This window comes from Ovis aries, chromosome 12 (genome assembly GCF_016772045.2).
Source record: "Ovis aries strain OAR_USU_Benz2616 breed Rambouillet chromosome 12, ARS-UI_Ramb_v3.0, whole genome shotgun sequence".
NCBI classification, from domain to species: Eukaryota; Metazoa; Chordata; class Mammalia; order Artiodactyla; family Bovidae; genus Ovis; species Ovis aries.
This window is the reverse complement of record NC_056065.1, coordinates 46328745-46354431: the sequence shown is the minus strand read 5'-3', so window position 1 is coordinate 46354431 and position 25687 is coordinate 46328745. Positions and strand designations below refer to the sequence as shown.

The following is a 25687-nucleotide window of genomic DNA, read 5'->3' as shown; positions in this document are numbered from 1 at the left end:
AGGAGAAACTCTTAAAATGATGGCTGTGCTCATGACCTCGATTATGGTGATGATTTTCCAAGTGTTTACATATGCCCAAATGGATCAAGCCACTCACTTTAAATGTGTACAGTTATATAAATTATATGTCAATAATGAAATAAATAAATACCCCACCCACCCACCCCGACAGCTGCTGTGTGAAGAATCACGTGGTAGTGGCAAACACCTGGGGGTTCTTCTCAGTCACTGAATCTACGAGAGGTTACTGGCACTCAGTCCATTTCCAAGAGTGTCTCACCCACCAGCTTCAGGACCACAAGCAGGAAGGAGGCGGCCAGGCTGCCCGGACCTCCAGGTATGGCCTCACTAACAGCCCTACCAGGCCAGATTGCCAGGCACCACCAGGCAGCAATCACAGCCCTCTCAGCCCAAGGGATCCACAGTGGAGCCCTCAGGAGCAGCCCAGCAGGCCCTGAGGACTTCCCCAGAGTCAGGCAGAATATGGCCAGTGGTCCATACGGTGACACCCAGTCTCACTGTGGAAGGGGCTCCCAGACATCCTCGAGAATAGAGGAGGATGCCCTCCAAAGACACTGTCCTGGAGGTCTGGGGGGTGCAGAAGCTAGAGTAGACCATGAAGGGGCTGAGGACAGAACAAGGGCAACCATCTCAACCTCTAGAACCCCAGCCCTGCCCAATATCCTGGGCATCGAACAGCCCATCCTGCTGGACATCACCTACAGACCACATCAGCAGATGGCCCCCCCAGAAAGCCAGTGTGGAAATTCCAAGGGCAAGCTGGCCCAGGAGACAGTCAGGGTTCAAGCCGTGGCTCTGCCACACCAGCCACTTGCCCCTAAGTCAGCCACTGCCCCTCTGGACTCTGTTTCCTCACCTGTAACCTGGAGGGTCCATGGAGAGCTGAGAGTTCCTCGAAGCTGTGACACTCTAAGAGGACTTCCAGGACCTAGGAGAAGCCAAGTACACTGGCTTCTGGCTCCTGGGCTGGCCAGAGGACACAACCAACAGAGGCACTGAGAGCAGAACAGTGACAAGCCACCAACTGGGAGAAAATATTTATAAATCACGTGTCTGATAAAGGACTTGTATCCAATAACCAACAATCCAGCATGGAAATGAGCAGAAGATCTGAAGGGACGCTTCATAAACGAAGACACACAGATAGCAAATAAGCACATGAGAAAGATGCCTGTGTCACAGGTTACTAGGGAATCGCACACTCAAATGACAACAAGCTACACTCACACTCACCCTACCAGCCAAGATCCCGATGTGACAACGCCAGACACTGGCGAGGACACAGAGTGGCAGGAGCTCCCAGTAAACCCTGAAGGACACAACGTGGTGTGGGCACGGTAGAAGAGTGTAGAGACCTCCCACAAAACTAGGAATTCAATGCACTCTCTTCCATATTAACTATCTAATAACAAAAGTAAAAAGAAGGCTGAGCACCAAAGAACTGATACTTTCAAACTGTGGTGCTGGAGAACACTCTTGAGAGTCACTTGCATAGCAAGGAGATCACACCAGTCAGTCCTAAAGGAAATCAACCCTGAATATTCATTGGAAGAACTGATGCTGAAGCTGAAGCTCCAATATTTTGGCCACCTGATGCAAAGAGCTGACTCATTAGACAAGACCCTGATGCTTCGAAAGATCGAAGGTAGGAAAAAAAGGGAGTGACAGAGAATGAAATGGTTGGATGGCATTATCGACTCAACGAACATGAATATGAGCAAACTTCAGGAGATGGTGAAGGACAAGGAAGCCTAGTGTGCTGCAGTCCATGGGGTTGCAAAGAGTCTATTATGACTGAGCAACTGAATAACAACAGCAAAAAACTTAGTAGGTACATGGGAACAATTACAAGCAAAATCAAGTCCACAAATTATCACTGCTATGGCTGAGATAAGACTATCCCCTCTAGGAATTCCCTGGCAGTCCAGTAATTAGGACTCAGGTGGCTCAGATTGTAAAAATTCTGCCTGCCACGCAGGAGACCCAGGGTCTCCTGGGTAAGAAGATCCCCTGGAGAAGGGAATGGCAACCCACTTCAGTATTCTTGCCTGGAGAATTCCATGGACAGAGGAGCCTGGCGGGCTACAGTCCATGGCGGGCTAAACACAAAGAGTTGGACACAACTGACTAACTAACACACTCACTTTTTCACTCTCACTGCCAAGGGCAAAGGTTCAATCCCCGGTCAGGGAACTAAGATCCCACAAATCAAGAGGTAAGACTGTTCCTACTACTTCTTAGATGACACAGGCCACTTAGACCAGCTCCTTACTGGGCTAAGAGCCCCTCTGTTATGACAAGATGGGACCAGCCTGTCATTACAGGAAGCACAGAATGACAATCAAATAGGATCCGGTCTCCTCAGACACCACAGGGCACCAAAAGCCATTCAGCTGTTAGAGTTCCAACATCTGCACACCTGTCCCCCAGCTTCAGGGGTCAGTGTCCAGAGTGATGCCCAAGCAGCAACACTGTCATGGTGGTCAGTATGGCTCTTGAGCTGGACCATGAACATCCACATGCTGAAGGTCACCAGGACCAGAGGCACCAAGAAGCAAGTGCAGGAGTTCTGAAGCTGGACCCCTGCCACTCCCCCAAACAAAATTATTTTCCCAGCCAAGAAAAAAAAAAGTCTGAGTGCCAAACACAAGCCTGAAGTTCTGGTCACCAATTATGACATGGGGATAGGGTTGGGGTGGGGGTGTTATGCCCACCACCAAGCAGTTCTCTGACCCCAGCTGGGTGTCTTACAAGTCAGCTTGATTCTGACTCTCTGCCTGGATGCAGGTCATAAACCAGTATGCAGGTCAAGAAGCAACAGTTGGAATGGGACATGGAACAACGGAGTGGTTCCAAACTGCGAAATTAGTATGTCAAGGCTGCATACTGTCACTTGCTTATTTAACTTCTATGCAGAGTACAACATGTGATATGCCAGGCTAGATGAATCACAAGCTGGAATCAAGATTGCAGGAAGAAATAACAACCTCAGATATGCAGACGACACCACTCTAATGGCAGAAAACAAAGAGGAACTAAGAAGCCTCTTGATGAGGATGAAAGAGGAGAGTGAAAACACTGACTTAAAACTCAACATTTAAAAAATGAAGATCATGCCATCTGATCCCATCACTTCATTGCCTATAGATGGGGAAACAATGGAAGCAGTGGCAGATTTTCTTTTCTTGGGCTCCAAAATCACTGTGGACAGGGACTGCAGCCATGAAATTCAAAGACGCTTGGTCATTGGAAGAAAAGCTATGACAAACCTACATAGCATATTAAAAAGCAGAGATAACACTTTGCTGACAAAAGTCCGTCTAGTCAAAGTTATGGCTTTTCCAGTAGTCATGTATGGATGTGAGAGTTGAACAATAAAGAAAGCTGACCACCAAAGAATTGATGCTTTTGAACTGTGGTGTTGGAGAAGATTCTTGAGAGTCCCCTGGACTGCAAGGAGATCAAATCAGTCAATCCTAAAGAAAATCAACCCTGAATAGTCATTGGAAGGACTGATGCTGAAGCTGAAGCTCCAAAATTCCGGCCACCAGATGAGAAGAACTGACTCATTTGAAAAGACCCTGATGCTGGGAAAGATTGAGAGTAGGAGGAAAAGGGAGCAACAGAGGATGAGACGGTTGGATGGCATCACTGACTCAATGGACATGAGTTTGAGCAAACTCCAGGAGATAGTGAAGGACAAGGGAGCCTAGCATGCTGCATTCCATGGGGTTGCAAAGAGTCGGACACAACTGAGCAACTGAAAAGCAACAACCTGGAGACAGCATCAGACCCCACCCGCCACCTTCCCAGACCAATCCCAAGTCCAGGCTGTCATTTGTGTTACTGACTGACCAGTTACAGAGTTTCCACCAAACTCCTTCTTGGGTTTGATTAATTTGCTGCAGAGGCTCACAGAGCTCAGGAGACCCATTCACTCATGAGATCACCATCTTACTACAAAGGACATTAAAGGATACATGAATCATCAGCCAGATGAAGAGACAGGTAGGGCAGAAGCATGTGGGAGGCACAGAGCATCCACCTGCTCTCACGGTGTGATGAGATTTAGGACAAACCTGAATCTCTACAGGCTCTCCAGCCCAGCTCCCTGAACCCCATCCTTTTGGGCTTTTATGGGGACTTCACAACAAAAGCCTGATTGATCCCATCACTGGTCACTGATTTAATCACCGATTCACCCAGCAGCCCCTCTCCCCTCCCTGGAGGTCAGGGGGCTGGGATTGAAGTTCCAAGCCTACGATCACATGGCTAGCTTCCACCCTTAGGTACCTTCTGAAAGTCACCTCGTTAACATAAGCTCCGGTGTGGTTGAAAGGGGTTTGTTACCAATATTAAGACACCTTTATCACTCCCATCATTTAGGAAATGCCAAGGGTTTTAGACTCTGCCAGAAACAGGGATGTAGACCAATTATGTATTTCTTATTATAAATAACAATATCACAAAGCCACACCTGAATGAACACAGCACCAGAATAGCAAAGAAAGACAAACAAAAAAGTGTGGTGTTTACTACAATGGATGTTCCCCACCCCAGCTCATCCTGATCAGTTACAAGGCTAAGGTTTCCACCTGCTAAGTCCCCAGAAGGCAATGGAATATGTAGTTGGCTCCAGAAGAGGCTGAAACCTGAAGCCTGGACTTTGAATAGGTGGAGAGGCATGGCTGGCCCATACCCGCCACCCCCCCCCAACCCACCCCCACCGTCCAGTGGCCCAAATGTGTAAGGACAGGCCAGAACTGGTCGGGGGACCAGATCCCTACCCTCAGGTGTTCCCCAGCCCCCATTCCTGGGTGCCAGACAGGCACACACACCAGGAGCCCTTTGGGTACCCACCAAATTCTATAGGGGGAAAACAGGCTCCCCAGACCCCAGGGCAGTCTTACAAGCACTTGGTCAGCGAGCACAACAGCCTGGCCTTTGGGGCACCGGAAGTGTGCTTTTCTTTAGGCACCTGAGGTGCAGAGAAGCTCTCGGCCTTACGCTGAGTATGGGAGATAAATTACACCTGAGCCTTTTAATCCTAAAGGAACTCAGTCCTGAATACTCATTGGAAGGACTGATGCTGAAGCTGAAGTCCAATACTCTGGATACCTGATGCAAAGAACTGACTCATTGGAAAAGATCCTGATGCTGGGAAAGATTGAAGGCAGAGGAGAAGAGCGCAACAGAGGATAAGATGGTTGGATGGCATCATCGACTCAGCGGATGTGAACTTGGGCAAGCTCCAGGAGATGGTGATGGACAGGGAAGCCAGCTGTGCTGCAGTCCATGGGATTGCAAAGAGCCAGACATGACTTGGCAACTGAACAATAACAAGCCTTTTAATTCCACCCACTTATAAACCAAAAGTAAGCAATAGCCATTTCCAGAGCACCTGGCAGGTTAGGGCTGTCTCCATCAACCAGTTCCACGCTTTAGCAGCATCTAGCCTAGTCAGGGCAGGTCAAGGCAGGCAATGAGGCATCCGGTGCCCATTGTGCTGACCTTGAATGGGAAATTCAAGGTCATTCCTGCCCTCAGTCTCCCCGTTGGTAAAGCAAGGGTGATTCCTACATTCCCTGGGGCTGAGAGCTAAGCAAGTAAGCACGTAGGGCACAGGGAGCAGATGGGAACAAAGTGTCAGCTCAGGAAGTGGATGCTGTCTCCAGGGCACATGGCTGCAACCCCATAGCTGGTGGGATGCTCTGCTCCCAGCACAGCCAGGAGGAGGGACAGTTAGTCTCTGAAGGAAGTTCTCTCTCCTGGACACGTCCACTCCCAGTCTGACAGCTGCCTCCCATCTTTCGACTTCTCTGACACTCCACCACCTGCAGCTTCCCAACTCTCCAGGTTTCTTTTTTGGTTTGCTTGTTTTGTTTTTTCCATCTTTTTTCTTCTATTTTTTATTTTATTTTTAAACTGCTTTACAATATTGTGTTAGTTTCTGCCATCCATCAACATGAATCAGCCATAGGTTATACATATGTCCCCTCCCTCGCACCTCCGACCCCACTGTACCCCTCTCAGGTTGTCACAGAACACCAGGTTTGAATTTCCTGCATCACACAGCAAACTCCCACTGGCTAGCCATTTTAAATATGGTAATATACATGTTTCAGCGTCACTCTTTCAATTCATCCCACCCTCTCCTTCCCACACTGGGTCCACAAGTGTGTTCTCTGTGTCTGCATCTCCACTGCTGCCCTGCAAATAGGTTCATCAGTACCATCTTTCTAGGTTCCATATGTGTGTGTTAAGCCACGATATTTGTTTTTCTCTTTCTGACTTATTTCACCCTGGATAAAATGCTCTAGGTTCATCCACCTCATTAGAATTGACTAAATGTGTTCCTTTTTATGGCTGAGTAATATTCCACTGTATGTATGTACCACAGTTTCTTTATCTACTCACCTGCCAATGGACATTTAGGATGCTTCCATGTCCCAGCTACTATAAATAGTGCTGCAGTGAACTTTGGGGTACATGTGTCTTTTTCAATTACGGTATTCTCAGAGTTTATGTCCAGTAGTCAGATGGCTGGGTCATAGAGTAGTTCTATTCCTAGTGTTTAAAGCACTCTCCACACAGTATTCCACAGTGACTGTATCAATTTACATTCCCACCAACAGTGCAAGAGGGTTCCCTTTTCTCCACATCCTCACCAGCATTTATTGTTTGTAGATTTTTTTGATGACGGCCATTATGACAGGTGTGAGGTGATATCTCACTGTAACTGCGATCTGCATTTCTCTGATAATGAGTGATGCTAAGCATCTTTTCATATGTTTATTAGCCACTTGCATGTCTTCTTTGGAGAAATGTTTTTTTTAGATCTCCTGCCCAATTTTTGATTGGGCTGTTGGTTTTTCTGGTATTGAGCTGTATGAACTGCTTGTATATTTTAGAGATTAATCCTTTGTCAGTGGTTTCATCTGCTATTATTTCCTCCCATTCTGAGGGTTGTCTTTTCACCTTCCAACTCTCAACGTTTGAAACATGGCTTAGACAGCCAGTCATGCCAGCTGGCCCCTGGCCTGCCACAAACCTGAACCTCTGTGCCCTGAGGGGTCAGATTCAGGGTACCAAGGGGGCTGGATTGTGTGGCCTGGCCCTGGGAAGGTCCCCAGCAGAGACCTGTCCCTTGGGAGGCCTGGAGAGCAAGAGCCAGCACCTGCCACGGACAGGCTGAAGTCACAGAACAACCCAGAGAAGGGGGAGAGGGGGACCTGGAGGAAGGGGTAGAAAAGTCAGTGGGGGCAGGGGTAGCGCTCAGGGAGGCAAGTGGGAACAGAGAGATACAGACCTCAGAAACCTCATACACAGATCACACATAGACTGTCCTCTTCTCAAGGAACTGACGTACGATAACGTGTACACCACGTCCCACAGGGCAGGCCCTGTATTGTGGCTCATGGATTTCTGGGTTCTGTCCTCAGGGTCAGGGATCAACGAACCTGGGAAAGAGTTCAAAGCAAGCTGGGAGAAGCTGGAAGAAGCCGCAGGCGAACAGTCAGGAGGTTTGTGGTTTCAGCGCACCACTAATCAGCCTGTGACCTTGACCAGTAACCTGGCCACTCAGCACCTATCTCTCAGTCTATGAAAAGGCATATCCACAGGCAGAAGAATTAAACTGGACCCTTACCTCACACCATCTCTGAGGAAGAACTGGAAAAAGGTCCAAGCCCTAATGTAAGAGCCAAAACCGTAAAACACTTCAGGGAAAAACACAGGGAAGCTCTGGGACTTGGGTTTGGCAGTGCCCTCTTAGAGAGGGCAACAGAAGCACAAGCAGCAGCAGCAGCAACAAAGAGAAACATCAGAACTGTAAAGCCTCTGTGCTGCAAGAGATAATACTCAAAAGTAAAAAGACAACCCACTGAATGGAAGGAAACCTCTGCAACCCATACACTTGAGAAGAGATCTGTATCTACAGTACAGAAGGAGGGACTTCCCTGCAGTCCAGTGTTTAGGACTGTGTGTTTTCACTGCCCAGGGCCCAGGTTCAATTCCTGGTCAGGAAAGGAACTAAGACCCTGCCAGACAACGCAGCAGAGCCAAAAAAAAAAACAAAACAAAACAAAACAAAACAGAAGGGACGCCTACAACTCAATAATAAAAACACAAGCCAACTGAAAAAATAGGCAACAGACCTGAATAGACAATTCCCCAAATGTACAAATGGCTGATAAGTGCATGAAAAAGTGTGTGTGCGTGCTCAGTCATGTCCAACTCTTTGCCACCCCATGGACTGTAGCCCGCCAGGCACCTCTGTCCATAGGATCTCCTGGGCAAGAATATCGGAGTGGGTTGCCATTCCCTTCTCCTGGGGATCTTCCGATCCAGGGATTAAACCCCGGTCTCCTGCGTTGGCAGACAGGTTCCTTACCACTGAGCCCAAGGGAGTATCACTAATCAGGGAGATCCCCACTGAAACCTCAGTGAACCACCACTTACAACTGCCAGGGTGGCTACAGGGTAGCTACATATAGCAAGTATTGGTGAGGATGTGGAGCCCATGAGAGTGAGAAGGAGGCAGCTGCTTTGGAAAACATTCTGGTAGCACCTCCAAAGATTAAACAGAGCAACCCTTTGACCCAAGAATGGAACTGCTGAGCTGCTTTCACTCGTGCCACCTCTGACATCAGTTGAGGGGGGCTGACCCTCACACCAGCCATTTCTCCAACTCTTGGCCGTTAGCCAGGCGCCTGCAATTGGGTTCATTCCTGACCCCTCCTAGGGCCTCCCCAAAGGCTCAGTGGTAAAGAATCTGCCTGCCGGTGCCGGAGACACAGGAGGTGTGAGCTCGACCCCTGGGTCAGGAAGATCCCCTGGAGGAGGGAATGGCAACCCACTCCAGTATTCTTGCCTGGGAAATCCCAAGGACAGAGGAGCCTGGTGGGCCACAGTCCATGGGGTCACAAAGAGTTAGGACACTACTGAGCACATGACCCCTCCTCAGGCTGGATGGTTCACTGGAGCACCTCACAAGACTCAGGACTTAGGGTTATGGTTTTTGTTGTTGTTCAGTTGCTAAGTCACATCCGACTCTTTGCAACTCCATGGACTGCAGCACACCTGGCTCTTCTGTCCTCTACTGCCTCCTGGAGTTTGCTCAGATTCATGTCCATTGAGTCCATTCATGTCTATTGAGTCTATTCATGTCCATTAGATAGTGATGCTATATAACCATCTCATCCTCTGCTGTCCCCTTCTCCTTTTGCCTTCAATCTTTCCCAGCATCAGGAACTTTTCCAATGACTTGCCTCTTCACATCCGGTGGCCGAAGTACTGGAGCTTCAGCATCAGTCCTTCCAATGAATATTCAGGGTTGATTTCCTTTAGGATTGAATCTTCCTGCAACACCAGAGACCAGGGTTCCATCCCTGAGTCAGGAACATCCTCTGGAGAAGAGAAAGGCAACCCACTCCAGTTCTTGCCTGGACAATCCCATGCACAGAGAAGCCTGGCAGGCTACAGTCCACGGGATCGCAAAGAGTCAGATATGGCTCAGCGATTAACCCTATACTATGTTCCAGTAAAGGACAGAAATAGCATCAACCTAACAGAAGCAGAAGATATTAAGAAGATGTGCCAAGAATACACAGAACTGCACAAAAAGATCTTAATGACCCAGAGAGCCATGATGGTGTGATCACTCACCTAGAGGCAGACATCCTGGAATGCAAAGTCAGGTGGGCCTTCGGAAGCATCACTATGAACAAAGCTAGTGGAAGTGATGGAATTTCAGCTGAGCTATTTCAAATCCTAAAAGATGATGCTGTGATAGTGCTACACTCAATATGCCAGCAAATTTGGAAAACTCAGAGGTGGCCACAGGACTGGAAAAGGTGAGTCGTCATTCCAGTCCCAAAGAAAGGCAATGTCAAAGAATGTTCAAACTCCCCCACGATTGTACTCATCTCACAAGCTAGCAAATTAATGCTCAAAATTCTCCAAGCTAGGCTTCAACAGTAAGTGAACCAAGAACTTCCAGATGTTCAAGCAGGATTTAGAAAAAGCAGAGGAACCAGAGGTCAAATTGCCAACAGCTGTTGGATCATAGAAAAAGCAAGAGAATTTCAGAAAAACATCTACTTCTGCTTCATTGACTACGCTAAAGCCTTTGACTGTGTGGATCACAACAAACTGTGGAAAATTATTCAAGAGATGGGAATACCAGACCACCTGACCTGCCTCCTGAGAAATCTGTATGCAGGTCAAGAAGCAACAGTTAGAACGGGACACGGAACAATGGACTGGTTCAAACTTGGGAAAGGAGTACGTCAAGACTGTATATTGTCACCCTGCGTATTTAACTTATATGCAGAGTACATCATGCAAAATCCCATACTGGATGAAGTACAAGCTGGAATCAAGATTGCTGGGAGAAATATCAATGGTAACCTCAGATATGCAGGTGACACCACCTTAATGACAGAAAGCCAAAGAGGATCTAAAGAGCCTATTGATAAAGGTGAAAAAGGAGAGTGAAAAAGCTGGCTTAAAATAACATTCAAAAAATGAAGATCATGGCATCCAGTCCCATCACTTCATGGCAAATAGATGGGGAAACAATGGAAACAGAGACAGACTTTACTTTCTTGAGCTCCAAAAATCACTGCAGATGGCGACTGCAGTCATGAAGTTAAAAGATGCCTGCTCCTTGGAAAAAGAGCTATGACAAACTTAGAGAGCATATTAAAAAGCAGAGACATTACTTTGCCAACAAAAGTCCATCTAGTCAAAGCTACGGTTTTTCCAGTAGTCATGTATGGGTGTGAGAGTTGGACCATAAAGAAAGCTGAGTGCCAAAGAATTGATGCTTTTGAACTGTTGTGTTGGAGAAGATTCTTAAGAGTCCCTTGGACTTGAGAGGGTAACAGGGAGGAAGGCCAGGGATCTCCAAATGGAGGAAATAGCCTGCAAGTGTCAGACATTTTCTCTCTCTTAAGCGGCAGGACGAAACAAACTAGCGATATTTTTTTCCTTCTCTATACAAATTTAAAAGGAGGTTTCTCTTAAAATTCTCTGTGTCCATGACACCTGGTTTCACCTGAAGTTAACAAATGCCTTTTTCTTATGGAAATGTTTATCTTAGGCTATGCTAATATACTATGCATTTACTCCAAATTCTGTCTTCAAGTCAGTTCTGCCTTTTGGCTCAGAACCTACTTATAAACCAGTATGTTATACTCCAATATTGTTCCTCTAATCTATGTAAATAACACTATTTGTATGGTGCTCTGCCCTTCTTCAAGATTCAAGTTAATCCTTTCATGGCCCAAGATGAACCATTTGGAGCCAAGATTATCCCAAAATACATCTTATGGGTGAGGGGCCTGGTGCCATTCTTAAGTTTTGAGACATTCCTTTCTTTCATTAACAGACTGCCGGTGACTATATAACATCCAGCTAAAGACTAGCAGGGGGGTACTCTTTCTGCCCCCTTCTGATGCCTATGTCAGAAGCTTTCTCTATCTCCTTTATACTTTAATAAAACTTTATTATACAAAAGCTCCGAGCGATCAAGCCTCGTCTCTGGCCCCGGACTGAATTCTTCTCCTCCGGAGGCCAAGAATCCCAGCATCTTTTTGTGGTTCAGCAGCAACCTTTCACTACCACCCAGGGAATGTTAAGGGTTTTAGGAGCTCTGTGCCAAGACCTAGGAACAATAACCAAATACACATTTCTTATGATGCCACCCAAGAGAAATAAAAACATATGTCCACATAAAGGCCAAAAAGCTGGAGACGCTGATATGCATCAGCTGATGAATGGATAAACAAGGTGGTACAGTAAGGTAAGGTGAAGTCACTCAGTTGTGTCCGACTCTTTGCGACCCCATGGACTGTAGCCTACCAGGCTCTTCCATCCATGGGATTTTCCAGGCAAGAATACTGGAGTGGGTTGCCATTTCCTTCTCCAGGGGATCTTCTCGACCCAGGAATCGAACCCAGGTCTCCCACACTGTAGGCAGATGCTTTACCATCTGAGCCACCAGGGAAGCCTTAAACAGGGTGGCACATATCCATAAGTGGAGCATTATGAAGGAAGCACTGACACGTGTGACAGCACCGATGAACACTGAAGACATGGTGCTGAGTGACAGAAACCAGACACAAAGACCACATCACTTGGCTCCAGCGGCATGACATGTCGAGAACAAGGAGGTCTACAGAGAAGGAAAGTGGATTAGGGGGAATGGAGAGAAAAGGCTTTTCTCAAAGAGGTCACAAAAATGTTCTAAATTGGTGGTGGTAATGACTGCCCAACTCTGGATGTTCAAAAAGCCACTGAACTGCATACTTCAATGGATGATGCGTCAATGGGATGCGAATTACAACTCAATAAAGCTGGTACAAAGAATCAGAATCCACCCACTGGAGGTTTATCCCAAGTTCACTACATTGCCAGAGGATGAGCCAATCACATGAGGACAGCTGCCCCCACCTCCCTCAACAAGTCCAAAAAAAAAAAAAATCCCAGCTCAATGCGGGGAGGGTAGGGGCAAGGAGAGCAGACACCTGCAGCCCCCTGCTCTCTCGGCAGCCCCCTCTGGCAGCCTGAGCACAGGCAGACACCTGCCAACACAGCAGCCTGCTCCGATCTCAGGGTGCTCTGAGCTCCATGCTCATCCCACGCTCTCAAAGCCCACCTCCTCCAACAAAGCTGAGTGGGGTCCCTGTGGAAAAAGATGCCAAGTCTCCACTGAGGATGCATACACAGGGGGGCATGCTCAATCCCACAGAACACGCAGTTCACAACACCCAGCACCCACTGTCCACTCTAAACCATTACCAAGAAATCCTGAGTCACAAGGCCTGGGCTGGACACCAAAGGCCTAGCATGGCTCAGGGCACACAGTGTCCCTGTCATCCTACCTTGTAATGCCACCAAGTTTAGACAACAGAGCAGATCTGGTTCCAACAGCCCAGATGGAAGCCCAGCATCTCTGCCCGGGCCTCTTGGAGCTCCTGGGCCCCAGACACTCCTGGGCAGCGACTGGCCTCCTGGAGGCGGCCTGCCTGAGTAGCCCACAGAGGCAGAGAGCCCGGGTGAGCAGCCTCATCCTGCAGAGACCGGCCCAGACTGTTTACCCTGAGCCGGCACAGGGTTTAGCCACCGCCTCTCTGCCTTCAAGGGACCTCCCTGACGCTCAGGAATGCTGAGCGCCTACTCCTGGGATGGCCCCTCCTCCCAGCAGCTGGCAGCTGCCGTGGCTCTCACAGGCTTGCAGGGCCCAAGATAGAAAGAATCTGTGACCCAGCATGAAGTCGCTGAGCCGGGGTCTCTGATGAGCAAACGAAGAATGAAGGTATCCACAGGACCACAATCGGTGCGCGGGACAGGAGGAAATGGGTGGGGCTGTAATCCACGCCCACCAAGGTTCCGTCTCCAGGACCATCAATCAGGCAGGCAGGCAGGCAGGAGCAGCCCCTCGCCCCCGCCCGCTGGAAGGGCCTCCACACAGCAGGTGGACAGGAAGGCTGGGCAACTGCCAACTAGCGCAAGGGTCCAGAGACGGCTCAGGTGAGCAAGACGCCACCACCGCAGGGCGGAAGTTCGCGGTCGCCATGTGAGGCTCCAGCAGAGAGCCAAGGAAGACGCAGGTTCCCCACCCCGGACTCCCAAGAAACAGAGGCAATGGGTCTGGAGCTGTGACTCCTTTTTACTTCTTTTTCTTTGGCTGTGCCGGGTCTTAGTTGTGACATGTGGGATCTTCCTGGACCAGGGATGGAACCCGTGTCCCCTGCATTGGCAGACGAATTCTTAACCTCTGGACCACCAGGAAAAGTCCCTCCTTCTTATTCTTTAATGTGGACAACATGAAGAGGCTTTCCTCAGTAGAGAGAAGGCAGTAGGTTCCAAGGTCCCCAGCTGCTGCTGCTGCTAAGTTACTTCAGTCGTGTCCGACTCTGTGTGACCCCATAGACGGTAGCCCACCAGGCTCTGCCATCCCTGGGATTCTCTAGGCAAGAACACTGGAGTGGGTTAGCAAACAGCTTCAAAAGGTGGGCTCTGGCTCCCCTCCAGCTTCCAGGTGTGACTGATGCAGGGAAGAAGCCTATTTTGACTCCACATTGCAACTGTTTCTTTGACTTGCTTTCCATTGCATTTGTTATTATAATCATACTTAATGGCATGCCTGGAAGACCCTGCCCCTCTGCTTGACAGTAAACTAAAGAGCCTTTGTTCAGCTCCTGGAGAGATAGTTTGTCCCAGACCAAACCAGTCGATCCTAAAGGAAATCGATCCTGAATATTCATTAGAAGGACTGATGCTGAAGCTGAAACTCCAATACTTTGGCCACCTGATGTGAAGAGCCAATGCTTTATAAAAGACCCTGATGCTAGGAAAGATTGAAGGCAGGAGAAGGGCAGGACAGAGAATGAGACAGTTGGATGGCATCATCAACTCAATGGACATGAGTTTGAGCAACTTTGAGAGTTGGTGATGGACAGGGAGGCCTGGCGTGCTACAGTCCATGGGGTCACAAAGAGTCAACACAACTGAAAGACTGAACAATAACAAGCTGTGAATAGAAGAGATTAACACACCCCTTCTAAGGCTGGCCATTCCCTTGGAGATGTTTTGCAAGACTGAAGACCCTTTCACTTTACTTCCCCACTGCACCTCCCTCTCTATTCTGCCTTTTGACTTTAGTTCCTCGTTGTTTCTTTCTCTCTGATGTATAAAAGAACCTGGCATCCAGACCCCAAGAAGATGGTTATTTTGAGGCGCTAGCCTGCCATCTTCTCAGTCAGCTGGCTTTCCGAATAAAGTCATTTTCCTTGCCTCAGTACCTCATCTCTCGAATTCACTGGCCTGTTGTGTGATGAGCAGAGCGAGCTTGGACTTGGTAACAAGACTGAAAGAAACCTCAGAGGGCACAGGCTGGCATTCGTAAATATCTCAGCATTTCCTCCAAGAGATGAAGACTCTGTTTTAAAACCGGACCAACAGGAATTCCTTGGCAGTTCAATGGTTAGGACTTGGCACTTTCACTGCCAAGGCCCCAGGTTCAATCCCTGGTCAGGGAACTAAGATCCCACAAGCCATGCCCCAGGGCCAAAGAATAAAAATAAAAACAGAACCACAAAACAATTAGCCACCTAAAACATAATACAAATTCATTAATATAACTTTTTCTAATTGGCTTTACTCAACAGCTTGTGAATTGGACAGCATCCCATTTAGCAAGCAGAAAGGAGACCCTCTCGATAGCACTAAATATCAAGTAAGTGCTCAAGTTTCCTCAGCTACGTTCGCAACGTTCTGAAATCTGCAGTTGTTAACGCTTTTCTTTTTGACTGCACTTCACAGCATGCGGAACCTCACCACTGGACTGCCGGAGAATTCCCCTTTTTTTTTCCTTAAGGTGAGGTAATTGCATTGTAGTCATGGCTTTTTAAAAAATAATAATAACCTTTACTGAGGTACAATGTGTGTACTGTAAAATCACCTACAGTTCACTTTTGAAAAGTGTATACACTTGTTAGGGGAAGCACACTCTGAAACTGCCCACCCTGGCCAGGCAACTGCCGGGGGCCAGCGTGAGGAACTCCGCCCATGGCAAAGGTCATGAGGAAGGAAGCTTGGCATACGAAAAGGCGTGATCAAGCCTCAGGAAACCCCCTGTTCCCGAGCATCTACTCCCAAAACCAGAGTACTTTACGGGGGGCTCTCCCCATAACCATTTCTCTCGGAGAAGGAGTTAACTTGCAGCTCCAAGTTAATAAAAATTCCTGGGCGTGACAAGAGTGTTTCAACTTACGAACTCTGAAGGTTCTCTGGCCTGCCTGATCAGGCTCATCTGGCCGCATGTGATTGTTTACAGCCTCCCAACTGTGAGAGGCAAGGGATGTTTTAAAACTTTCTAAATACAGACTCTTTTGAGAAGTTAGAAGATCATTAGTATAGTATTAGTGGGTTGATTAGAAATTATATTGGTGAAGGGTTTTTTCATTTGTCGTGCCAATAATTACTGCTAATTCCCTGCCCTGGGTGTGACAAGGGTGTCTCAGGTCAAACCTCTCTGCTGACAGACTAGCTTGTGTGACAACCTCTCAACCATAAACAGCACAGAGAGTTTGGAGTATTAGCGTAGGGCTTTTTTCATTGATGAGTCAATGATTGCCATCAGGCCTCCATATCCTTAGGCACCTGGGAATATATTTCAATGTATCTGGAATATAGAAAAGGAAATATAGTAGTTTTTGATGTTAGCAATACTAGACTTTTTGAGTTAATGAATTTTCTTTTATTATAGACCACTGTACTTTGTTATAAATCACTGTGTCCTTGCTATGCAAAAATGTAACTTTATCACTATCTTAAGACTAAATAGATCTTAAGGGAAACATTGGTGAAGGGTTTTCATTTGTTGGGCTGATGTTTGCTGCTAAATCTCCATATTCCCTGCCCTTATAATGAATATAACTAGCATATAGGAGAAATAAGTATTAACCTTTAAGATTAATCATGTTAAACCTTAGGTTAAATAAATTCCTTTCTTGATTGTAACTCACTACACCCTCACCCTATAGGAATGCAACTTTATTTGGAGGGTGACGCCTGATTTAAGAAAAAATCACCCCTGGAAAAATAAGTTTTCTGGTTAACTGACTGGTATCAGAAAGGGCCATAAAATGTCAGCAGACCTCATGGCTAGAAGATGATGTAAAAACCCATAAGACCTTTGTATAATTTTATATGAAGCACCTAATTGTGACAAGGGTCAGGTCTGCTGACCCCCGTGTGACTCTGTATTCATCCCTATGTATAACAAAAAGGTATATAAACAAACCTGAAAAATAAAGGAATCAGATCAGTTTCTGGAAAGACTGATTCCCCCGTGTCGTTTCTTTCTTGCTCCCCGCTTTCCTGGCTGAATTCCCATCTGAAATGTGGGTACTCACCAAGCCTGCTAATTCTGCCTGGGCTTCTGAGATCAGACCGGGGAGGCCTCAGTGCCTCCTCTCCTTCGGGAAAACGGAAAGATGCCTGTGGCCTACGTAGGTGGTGATTGGTATTCCATGCAAACCAGTTATTTAGCCTCTTTTTCTCCACTAATTTTCCTACTACACTATCCGTTTCTAATCTCTCTATATATCTGTAATTAAATAAGTTTTTTCCAGGACGCTGATTCCATCCCCACCTTCGAATTACCCTGGATCCACCGGGGCTGGACCCCAGCAGGCAACCCTAGTCATCATTTGTGTGAGTTATTTTACAACAGGAGGGCCTTGTAAGGAACACGGAACTAGTAAGTCACCACCAACTGGAAGAGATCAGGAAAGGTCAAAAGGAGACACCGCATGTCTGACCACCTCCCAGAATCCTTCTCTCTGGCATCCATCTTGCCTGAGCAACCTGTGTGCCACCAGGAGGGTTTGATTGGCCAAGGACACCCCAGAAACTAACCCCATCACCATGAAACCCAAGACTGCAAGTCACCGGGCAGAGCAGTCCTCCTGGGTTCCCTTACCCTACTTCTCTCCGCCCAGGCACCCCTTCCCAACAACATCTCTTGCTTTGTGTCAGCTCGTGTGTCTCCTCGGACAGTTCATTTCTGAGTGTTAGACAAGAGTCCTGTTCTCTGGCCCTAGCCTTAAGGGGTCCCCCTTCCCACCACACACCTGTGTAAGGGACCACAGCTGTGACAGAACATTTCCAGCACAGCACAAAGTGCCCTCCTGCCCCTCTGCACTTGGTTTCCCCCCAGCTCTGGCCCCTGGCACACAGGTCTGCTTTCTATCACTACAGTTCTGCCTTTTCTAGAATTTCTCATCAATAGAGTCAGATACTCAGTGTAGCTCTTTGAGTTTTGTGTGTGTGTGTGTGTATCAGTGATTCTTGCTGCTGTTGTCAAGTACTTTTCATTATCTCTTTATCAGACAATGAAGATGTGAGTTCTTTCCAGCTTTGGGTAGTTATGGAAAAAATTCACAGGGACTTCCCTGGTGGTCCAGGGGTTAAGACTCCGTATTTCCACTGCAGGGCGTGTGGGTTTGATCCCTGGTCTGGGAACTAGGGTCCCAAAGGCCTCATGGCATGGACAATGAAAAAACCAGAAATTCCTTAGTATCTTTAACTATCGAGGGACTAGCCAAGTTTCCCCCAAGTATCTCATAAACGCTCTAAAATCAGATTTTGTTGATTTTCTACTGAAATCATTTGTATGCAGGAAATCAGAATTTATAACAAGCTTCCTCTGTTGGTCAGATATAAGTAGCCCCTGAGTGCGTGACCATAGAGTTTACCCTCCTCCTCAGGACACCTCTGAGAGTTAAAGGAAATGGACCAGAAGGTACACAACACAGTCACCACCCCAGATTGGGACCCCCTTCCCAGAGAAAGCCCACCCACAGGGGAACGCAACTCCTGGCCTGGCTGAAACCAGGGAGCTGGTCAGTGGTGGTGCCAAGCCAAGGGTGAGGCCAGGTTGCCTGGCCAGGTTACAGGCAGAGGTAGAATGGTAGGTGAGCACAGCCTCACCCACCACAGGCTCCCTGGGCTGCAAAGGCTGCATCTTCACCCACAGCACCCACATCTCCACAGGAAGGAAGCCAGCACTGAGCATCGTTTTATGGAATGTTCCAAAACACTACCTTCAAGTGTGGTTTCTGTAACTCAGATTCTGTGTTTTCATTAACTCTGCTGTGAGCCCAAAGACAAAGCCCTGAAGAGAAAAAAATTTCAAACAGGCCTACTTCAAAAATATTATGAGTTCAGTTCTAGTAAAACGCATATCACAATAAAACAAGTCACAGGACTGTTTTGGTTTCCAGTGCATACAAAAGTTACACTATTAAATGTGCAATAGGATTATGCCTAAAAAAACAGTGTACACCCCTTAACTTAAAAAACATTTTATTTTATACCTATGGCATGGGGAATATAGCCAATATTTATAACTATAAATGACGTATGGATTTCCCAGCTGGTGTTAGTGGTAAAGAATCCACCTGCCAATGCAGGAGACGCAGGTTCCATCCCTGGGTCAGGAAGATCTCCTGGAGGAAGACATGGCAACACACTCAAGTATTCTTGCCTGGACAATTCCACAGATAGAGAAGCCTGCAGGCTACAGTCCATGAAGCCACAGAGAGTTGGACACGACTGAGCACTGACTACACTGCATAAATGGAGTACAACCTTTAAAAATCACATATCTATATCGTATATGCATGCATGCTAAGTCAGTCGTGTCTGACTCTTTGTGACACTATGAACTGTAGCTTGCCAAACTCCTCTGTCCTTGGGATTCTCCAGGCAAGAATTCCGGCGTGGGTTGCCATGCCCTCCTCCAGGGGATCTTCGCAACCCAGGGATCAAACCTGCATCTCCTGCAGCTCCTATATTGCAGGTGGATTCCTTACTGCTGAGCCACCAGGAAAGCCCACCTATATTGTATACCTATACCTTGTATAATATTATACAGTAACTATGCTTCAATTAAAGTTTTTTTAATTAAAAAGAATTTATCACCAAAAAATGCTAACCCTCAGGAATTCCCTGCTGGTCCACTGGTTAAGAATTTGCTTTGCAATGCAGGGGACATGGGTTTGATCCCTGATTGGGGAACTAATATCTCACATGCCTTGGGGTAACTAAGCCTGTGGACCACAACTACTGAACCCATGCTCTAAAACAAGAGGCGCCCAGGCGCCGCAACAAAGAGCCCACATGCCGCAGCCAAGACACAACGCAGCCAAATAAATGAATAAATGTTTTTTAAAAATGCTAACGTGGCCCAAAAAATGAATAAATGTTTAAAAAATTGCTAACCATCATCTGACAATGCAAAGTGGCCACAAAACCTTCAATTTCCAACAACAACAAAAAAAATGCAGGACCTTCATACTGGAATTAAGTGAGACACAATAAGATGAGGTGTACCTGTACTAAAATTCAGGTCCATCCATTCATCTTTATTGGCATATCTACCAGCTGTACCTATCATCAATGCAATGGACATGAACTTGGACAAACTCTGGGAGATGGCGAGGGACAGAAAGGCCTGGCATGCTGCAATCCATGGGGGTCACAAAGAATCAGACACAATTAGGCAACTGAACACCACCACCAGCCGTATATTGTCACCCTGCTTATTTAACTTATATGCAGAGTACATTATGTGAAATGCCATGCTGGATGAATCACAAGCTGGAATCAAGATTGCCAGGAGAAATATCAACAACCTCAGATATGCAGATGACACCACTCTTATGGCAGAAAGTAAAGAGGAACTACAGAGCCTGTTGATGAAGGTGAAACAGGAGAGTGAAAAAGCTGGCTTAAAACTCAACCTTCAAAAAACGAAGATTGTGGTATCTGGTCCCGTCACTTCATGGCAAATAGATGGTGAAAAAGTAGAAACAGGGACAGATTTTCTTTTCTTGGGCTCCCAAATCAATGTGGATGGTGACTGCAGCCATGAAATTAAAAGGTGGCTGCTCCTTGGAAGAAAAGCTATGACAAACCTAGACAGCATATTAAAAAGCAGACAAGTCACTTTACAGACAAATGTCTGTATAGTCAAAGATATAACTCTTCCAATAGTCACGTATGGATGTGAGTTGGACCATAAAGAAGGTCTAGCACAGAAGAACTGATGCTTTTAAACTGTGATGTTGGAAAAGACTTGAGAGTCCCTTAGACTGCAAGGAGATCAGACCAGTCAATCCTAAAGGAAATCAGTCCTGAATATTCACTGGAAGGACTGATCCTGAAGCTGAAGCTCCAATACTTTGGCCACCTGATGTGAAGAACTGACTCAATGGAAAAGACCCTGATGCTGGGAAAGACTGAAGGCAGGAGGAAAAGGGGGCAACAGAGGATGAGATGGTTGGATGGCATCACCAACTCAACGGACATGAATTTGAGCAAACTCCAGTAGATAGTGAAGGACTGGGAAGCCTGGCATGCTGCAGCATGCGGTCCCAAAGAGTCGGACACAACTTAGCTACTGAACAATGAACAACCTTCAAAACGCAATAAACTGAGATGCAATAAAATGAGGTGTAATTGTACTAAAATTCAGGTCCATTCCATTCATCTTTACTGGCATCAGGTGCTTTGCTAGGCATTCCTGGCACAAGAGAAAACAAAGCAGTCCCTGAGCTCAAGACACTTAGGAGCAGATTTACATGGAAAAGCAGGGCAAGCAGAAGAAAACCTTGTAGACTTGACACATCTACCTACAAAGGATTCCAGGTTAGCTGCCCGGGAGGCTGTCTGCCAAGGTCTCCCTCCACTGTCTCTGTTGCTGGAGAGCTAACTAGTCCCCACAAAGTTTCCCCAAGCTTCCCTTAGGAAACCTTGCCATCAGAGACCTACCAGGAATTCTGGTTTTTAAATTCCTCTCCTTACTACACTGTCCCGTAAGGTAGCCACCAGCCACAGGAAGCCAGCCTGTTTACACTTAAACAAATTTAAACGTGGGACTCCCCTGGTGGCTCAGTGGTAAAGAACCTGCCTGCCTGTGCAGAAGACAAGGGTTCAATCCTTGGGTTGGGTTCGATCCTTGGGTTGGGAAGATTCCCCTGGAGAAGGAAATGGCAACCCACTCCAGTATTCTTGACTGGGAAATCCCATGGACAGAGAAGCCTGGTGTGCTACAGTTCACAGAGTCGCAAGAGTCCGACACTACTTACTCACCAAACAACAGCAGCAACAAACAAATGCAATTAAACATTCATTCCTCCACATCCAACCACATCCCAGGCACTCAGTGGCCACTTGTGGCTAGTGCCCGGCACCCTGCAGACACAGAGCATCTCCATCACTCTCTAACAGCCTGGTGTGGGACATGACCTTCAACTTCATTTGGACCAACACCTAAGGGCTCCTACTAGGGGCCCATGCTGATGCCACAACTGAGCCTCACAACTAGATGTGAATGTGAACTTGAGCAGTAGACAAACCATGACAGTGGGGGACTTCCCTCATGTCCAGTGGCTAAGACTGTGCTTCCCCTGCAGGGAATGCAGGTTTAGTTCCTGGTCAGGGAAGTTCCATGAGCCATAAGGTGTGGCGGAAAAAAAAAAAAAAAAAAACACAATGGAACACCTGACAGGGAACAACCCACCAGCTGCCTTCACTCCCTTGGCTGTCTGGGTCCAAGGCCACCCTGGTCCAAGTCTGTAACCTCTGAGAGCCTCATTTTCCCCTATCTGTAAAATGACAGAGTTGGGCTGGGAGTTTCTAGGGGTCATTCCCATCTGACATTCTAGAACTCTGGATCAAACAAGGGAAAAAGCAATTTGTTAACAAGATATGAATTAGCATCACTAAGAATAAAACCAAAGAAAAAGGCTCTTCTGAGACTTTAAATGCTGTTGCAGAGCTTTCTTGTGGGGCTCAGTCATAACGAGGGTACATGGGACTTCCCTGGCAGTCCAGCTGTTAAGATGTGTCGCTTCCAATGCAGGGGGCACAGGTTTGATCCCTGGTTGCATCCAGAAAAGCAAAGAAGGAGGAGGCAGCACACCGCAGCGGATTGCTGTCCAAAGTTCAGGCTCTGAGGTAACCGGCTCCTTTTGTTTACAACTGCCCAGCACTGTGCCAAAGGCCTTTTATTTCACAGTGACATCAGGCACAAGGCAAGAATACTGACGTCTGAAGCCCACACCAGCAAGAGGCAGAACTGGGATGCCAACCAGGCCCTCAGCTTCCTGAGTCTGGGTCTCGCTTCTCAGACAAAAAGAGTTTCCATTTACTGACAAGGTGGAAGCCATTCTGCCAGGCCCTGGATAACACTTTGTTTAGCACCTGGAGCACACATGATAAAATGAGGGTCAAAAAGCTTGGCAGCTTCCAAGAGGCAGAGGCCATATTCACAGCTAGGCCTGGCACTGCCTTCCCCAGCCTTTAGAGCCCCTCTCCCTTCAACACCTCCTTCTGAACCAAGAGCATGGGACAACTCTTGTCTAGGATGGTGGGGGTTGTGGGATCCTCTCCCTGCTAGACTGTGAACTCCCTAAGCTGGGGACCCTCCCTAGGGGGATTTTACTCCTTGAAGGCAATCAGGGACACTTAATTAAATTCATGGCTGAGCTGCTCTAGGCCAGAAGGCTCCTCTTTCAACATGGGGTGTCTGCTCAGATGTCCTTAAAGGGCTCCACCCTGCTGCTACCTCCACTACAGTGTCCTGGGGTTTCTCTGGGCCAAGCCCTCGTGACCAGGGACCCCATCACAACCCCCTCCCACTCTCTTTGACAGTTGTGTTGGCCACCTGAGGCTCACCTCCACCAGGGATCACACCCTCGTGTCCCAAATCCAAAACAATGTGCCATTGTGAATACTGGAGAGGCAACCAGGTAAGCAGGCGTTATGAGCGAGAAGTATGGGCCCATGTGTAAGTGCCTAAGGCTGTTGATTAACTATATTAGAAGCTGGTTTTTTAAAAAGTACTATGTATAGATGGGCTATTCACCATCCTGATGAAGTATTAATAAAAGCCCAGCCTTCCATGAGTAGACTGAAATCAGTATCTGCTTTTGCAGAGAGCAGGTGGAAAACAGGTGGGTCTGGAGACAGGAGACCTATCAGGAGCTGCACCCTCTCCCTCCTCCTGTGGCTGGATGACCTTAAGAGTCTCCTGGGATCCCTGTCATCCACCCTCCCGGAAATGCCGGGCACACCAAACCAGACGCAAATAATGAACAAACCCTTTGCAAATGATGAGCTCCAAGGTCACCTGGCCATTATGAGGTAGAGACTGACCCCAAGGACCCGATTCCAGGCCTGTCTGTCTCTTACGATCAGTTACTTCGATTACCACCCCCCAAACCTGGAGTAGGCGGGGCCAGGACAGTCACACAGCCAATAACAAATCAATGGCACAAGGCTCTCTCAAAGATTTCCTCTCCCTAGAAAAGTCAAAACTGACCTTGAGGTCAGGACAGGACTCCGACTGAGTCAGAAGTAGGGCTGGGTTCAGGGGACCCCCACGGATCCAGCACAGCGAGCCTAGCCTTTGTCTCTTCCGAGATGTCAATATCCTCAGGAAATCAACTTGGCTTGAACCCAAAGTCAATGTGAATCTGAGGAGCCGAGCCCAAACAGGAAGGTGCTGTCACTGTCAGTGGTGCAGGAAGCACAGGCCCTGTGAGCCTGCAGGGCCTTCCAGACTCCTAGCCCTTCCTCAGCTCAGGCTATACCCGCTTCCGTTCTGTCCGAGGGAATGAAAGGTAACCTTGAGGTTACCCTGCTCCGGTCGGAAATGAGCCGGCTCGAGGTCTCCGGCATCCTCGGGCCCTCTACCCACAAGCACTGGTGGAGGAAGGCTGGGGTGGGCCCCTGACAAGCACCCTTTACCCCCATTCTGTAAGATGCTTCCGGGCTCAATGGACCATCCTCTGTTCTTAGCTCTGAGCTGTCAGAAGGGAAAGGTATTTCCTCTTTTTCCTGTTAACAGCCACCTCCTCCACACCAAAACCTGAGCAAGGTACTGCAAGGACTGCGTAACTGCAGCCCCTCGCCCACTCGGGCGCCTACTCCAGGGCTCAAAGGGTTCTGGCCGCCACCCAGCCGAGTGGGTTACCTGCGCCGCACATGTTCGGGGATCCGGATGGCTTTGCACCACCGCCCGGATAACGACCTCGAATAAGGGGTCTCAGTGGGACCTGGGGTGGGGCCCCTGCATGCTCAGGCACCCGGCGGGGCAGAGCTGGGCGGGGCGCGGGGTGCCGCGCTCCGACCCCCGCCCTGGGAAGGGCGCCGCGCCGCTTCCTTGCGCAAACGGCCTGCGTGACCGCGGCGCCGCCCAAGAGATGCGCCGGAGGCCGGCGCGGGGGCGCGCGGGGAGGCTGCCGGCTCTGTGGCATCTAAGGAGCATCCCGGCCGCGGCGGGCGGGGTCCGGAGGTGACTGGTTCGGCGGAGGCGGAGACTGGGTAGGGGAGGGCGTGGGGCCGGTGGGGGTCCGCCAGGCCCTCTGGCCGCCCGTCCGCCCGCCGCGCGCCCCTCTTACCGGCAGATCTGGATGGCAGACGGGGTCTCGGCGGCGGGGCCCGACATTGTGGCGGCGGCGGGCGGCTGAGGGAGCGCGCAGGTGTCTAGCAGGCCGGGCGCGGAATGAATGAGCCCGGGCGGCGCCATGGAGGGGGCGGGGGGAGGAGGAGCCATGGCGCCAGAGAGGCGGCGCCTGATCGCCAAAGGCGAATCGAACGCGGCCTCCCTCGAAGCTCCGCCCCGCATACCCGCCCTCGCCCCGCCCCTGGGCCAGCGTCCGCTCCCCCGGCGTCCGGTTCTGGCGGCGGCGGCGGGGCGCCGCTTCCAGAAGGTTCGGCGGCGGTTGGGCGGCGCCGGCATGGGACTGGGCGGCCGCGAGAGTGAGCCTCGGCCCGCGCCGAGCGTGTTCGTATGGGGATTTCCCCCGCCCGTGCCCGACAGTTCGTGAGCCTAGGGGCGCGCCCATCGCGCGGCGAGGCAGTACGCGGAGGCCTTGACTTCCGCGTGGGCTGAAAGGCCAGCGGGAGGCCGCGGCCGGCACGCGCCTTCTCAGATGAGCCCTGAGAGGAAATTTGGGGGGGGTTACCGTAAAGGAGCCTTCATGGCCGAGCCGGGAGGCACGTGAGTGCACCAACCTGGGAGCCCGGAACCATCAGGCTTCAGCGAGTGCTTCTGCTGCAGGGACACGCAGAAGCCGGGAAC

The 25687-nt window shown here is 48.8% G+C and overlaps 1 protein-coding gene, 1 long non-coding RNA gene and 1 other non-coding gene across 5 annotated transcripts in view; 2 read left to right on the top strand and 1 right to left on the bottom strand.

Annotated features, from left to right (window-relative positions):
• Nucleotides 1-25180, bottom strand: part of ACOT7 (acyl-CoA thioesterase 7) — a 101026-nt gene extending 75846 nt beyond the window's left edge. For 2 of the 3 annotated variants that reach the window (XM_015099249.4, XM_042257344.2), the window contains exon 1: nt 25005-25180. In XM_015099249.4, the coding sequence (XP_014954735.2) occupies nt 25005-25159 (155 nt within the window). In that variant the 5' untranslated portion in view covers nt 25160-25180. Of the gene's footprint in view, nt 1-12908; nt 13103-25004 lie in introns of those variants that run through there. The other variant, XM_027975710.3, reaches the window with a different exon arrangement.
• LOC132657469 (uncharacterized) lies at nt 13125-17220 on the top strand. The gene is made up of 3 exons (XR_009595724.1): nt 13125-13557; nt 15198-15265; nt 15352-17220. It is a non-coding gene; the product is annotated as an uncharacterized LOC132657469 (long non-coding RNA).
• TRNAE-UUC (transfer RNA glutamic acid (anticodon UUC)) lies at nt 14996-15068 on the top strand. The gene has a single exon. It is a non-coding gene; the product is annotated as a tRNA-Glu (tRNA).
• Nucleotides 25181-25687: the final 507 nt, after the last annotated feature.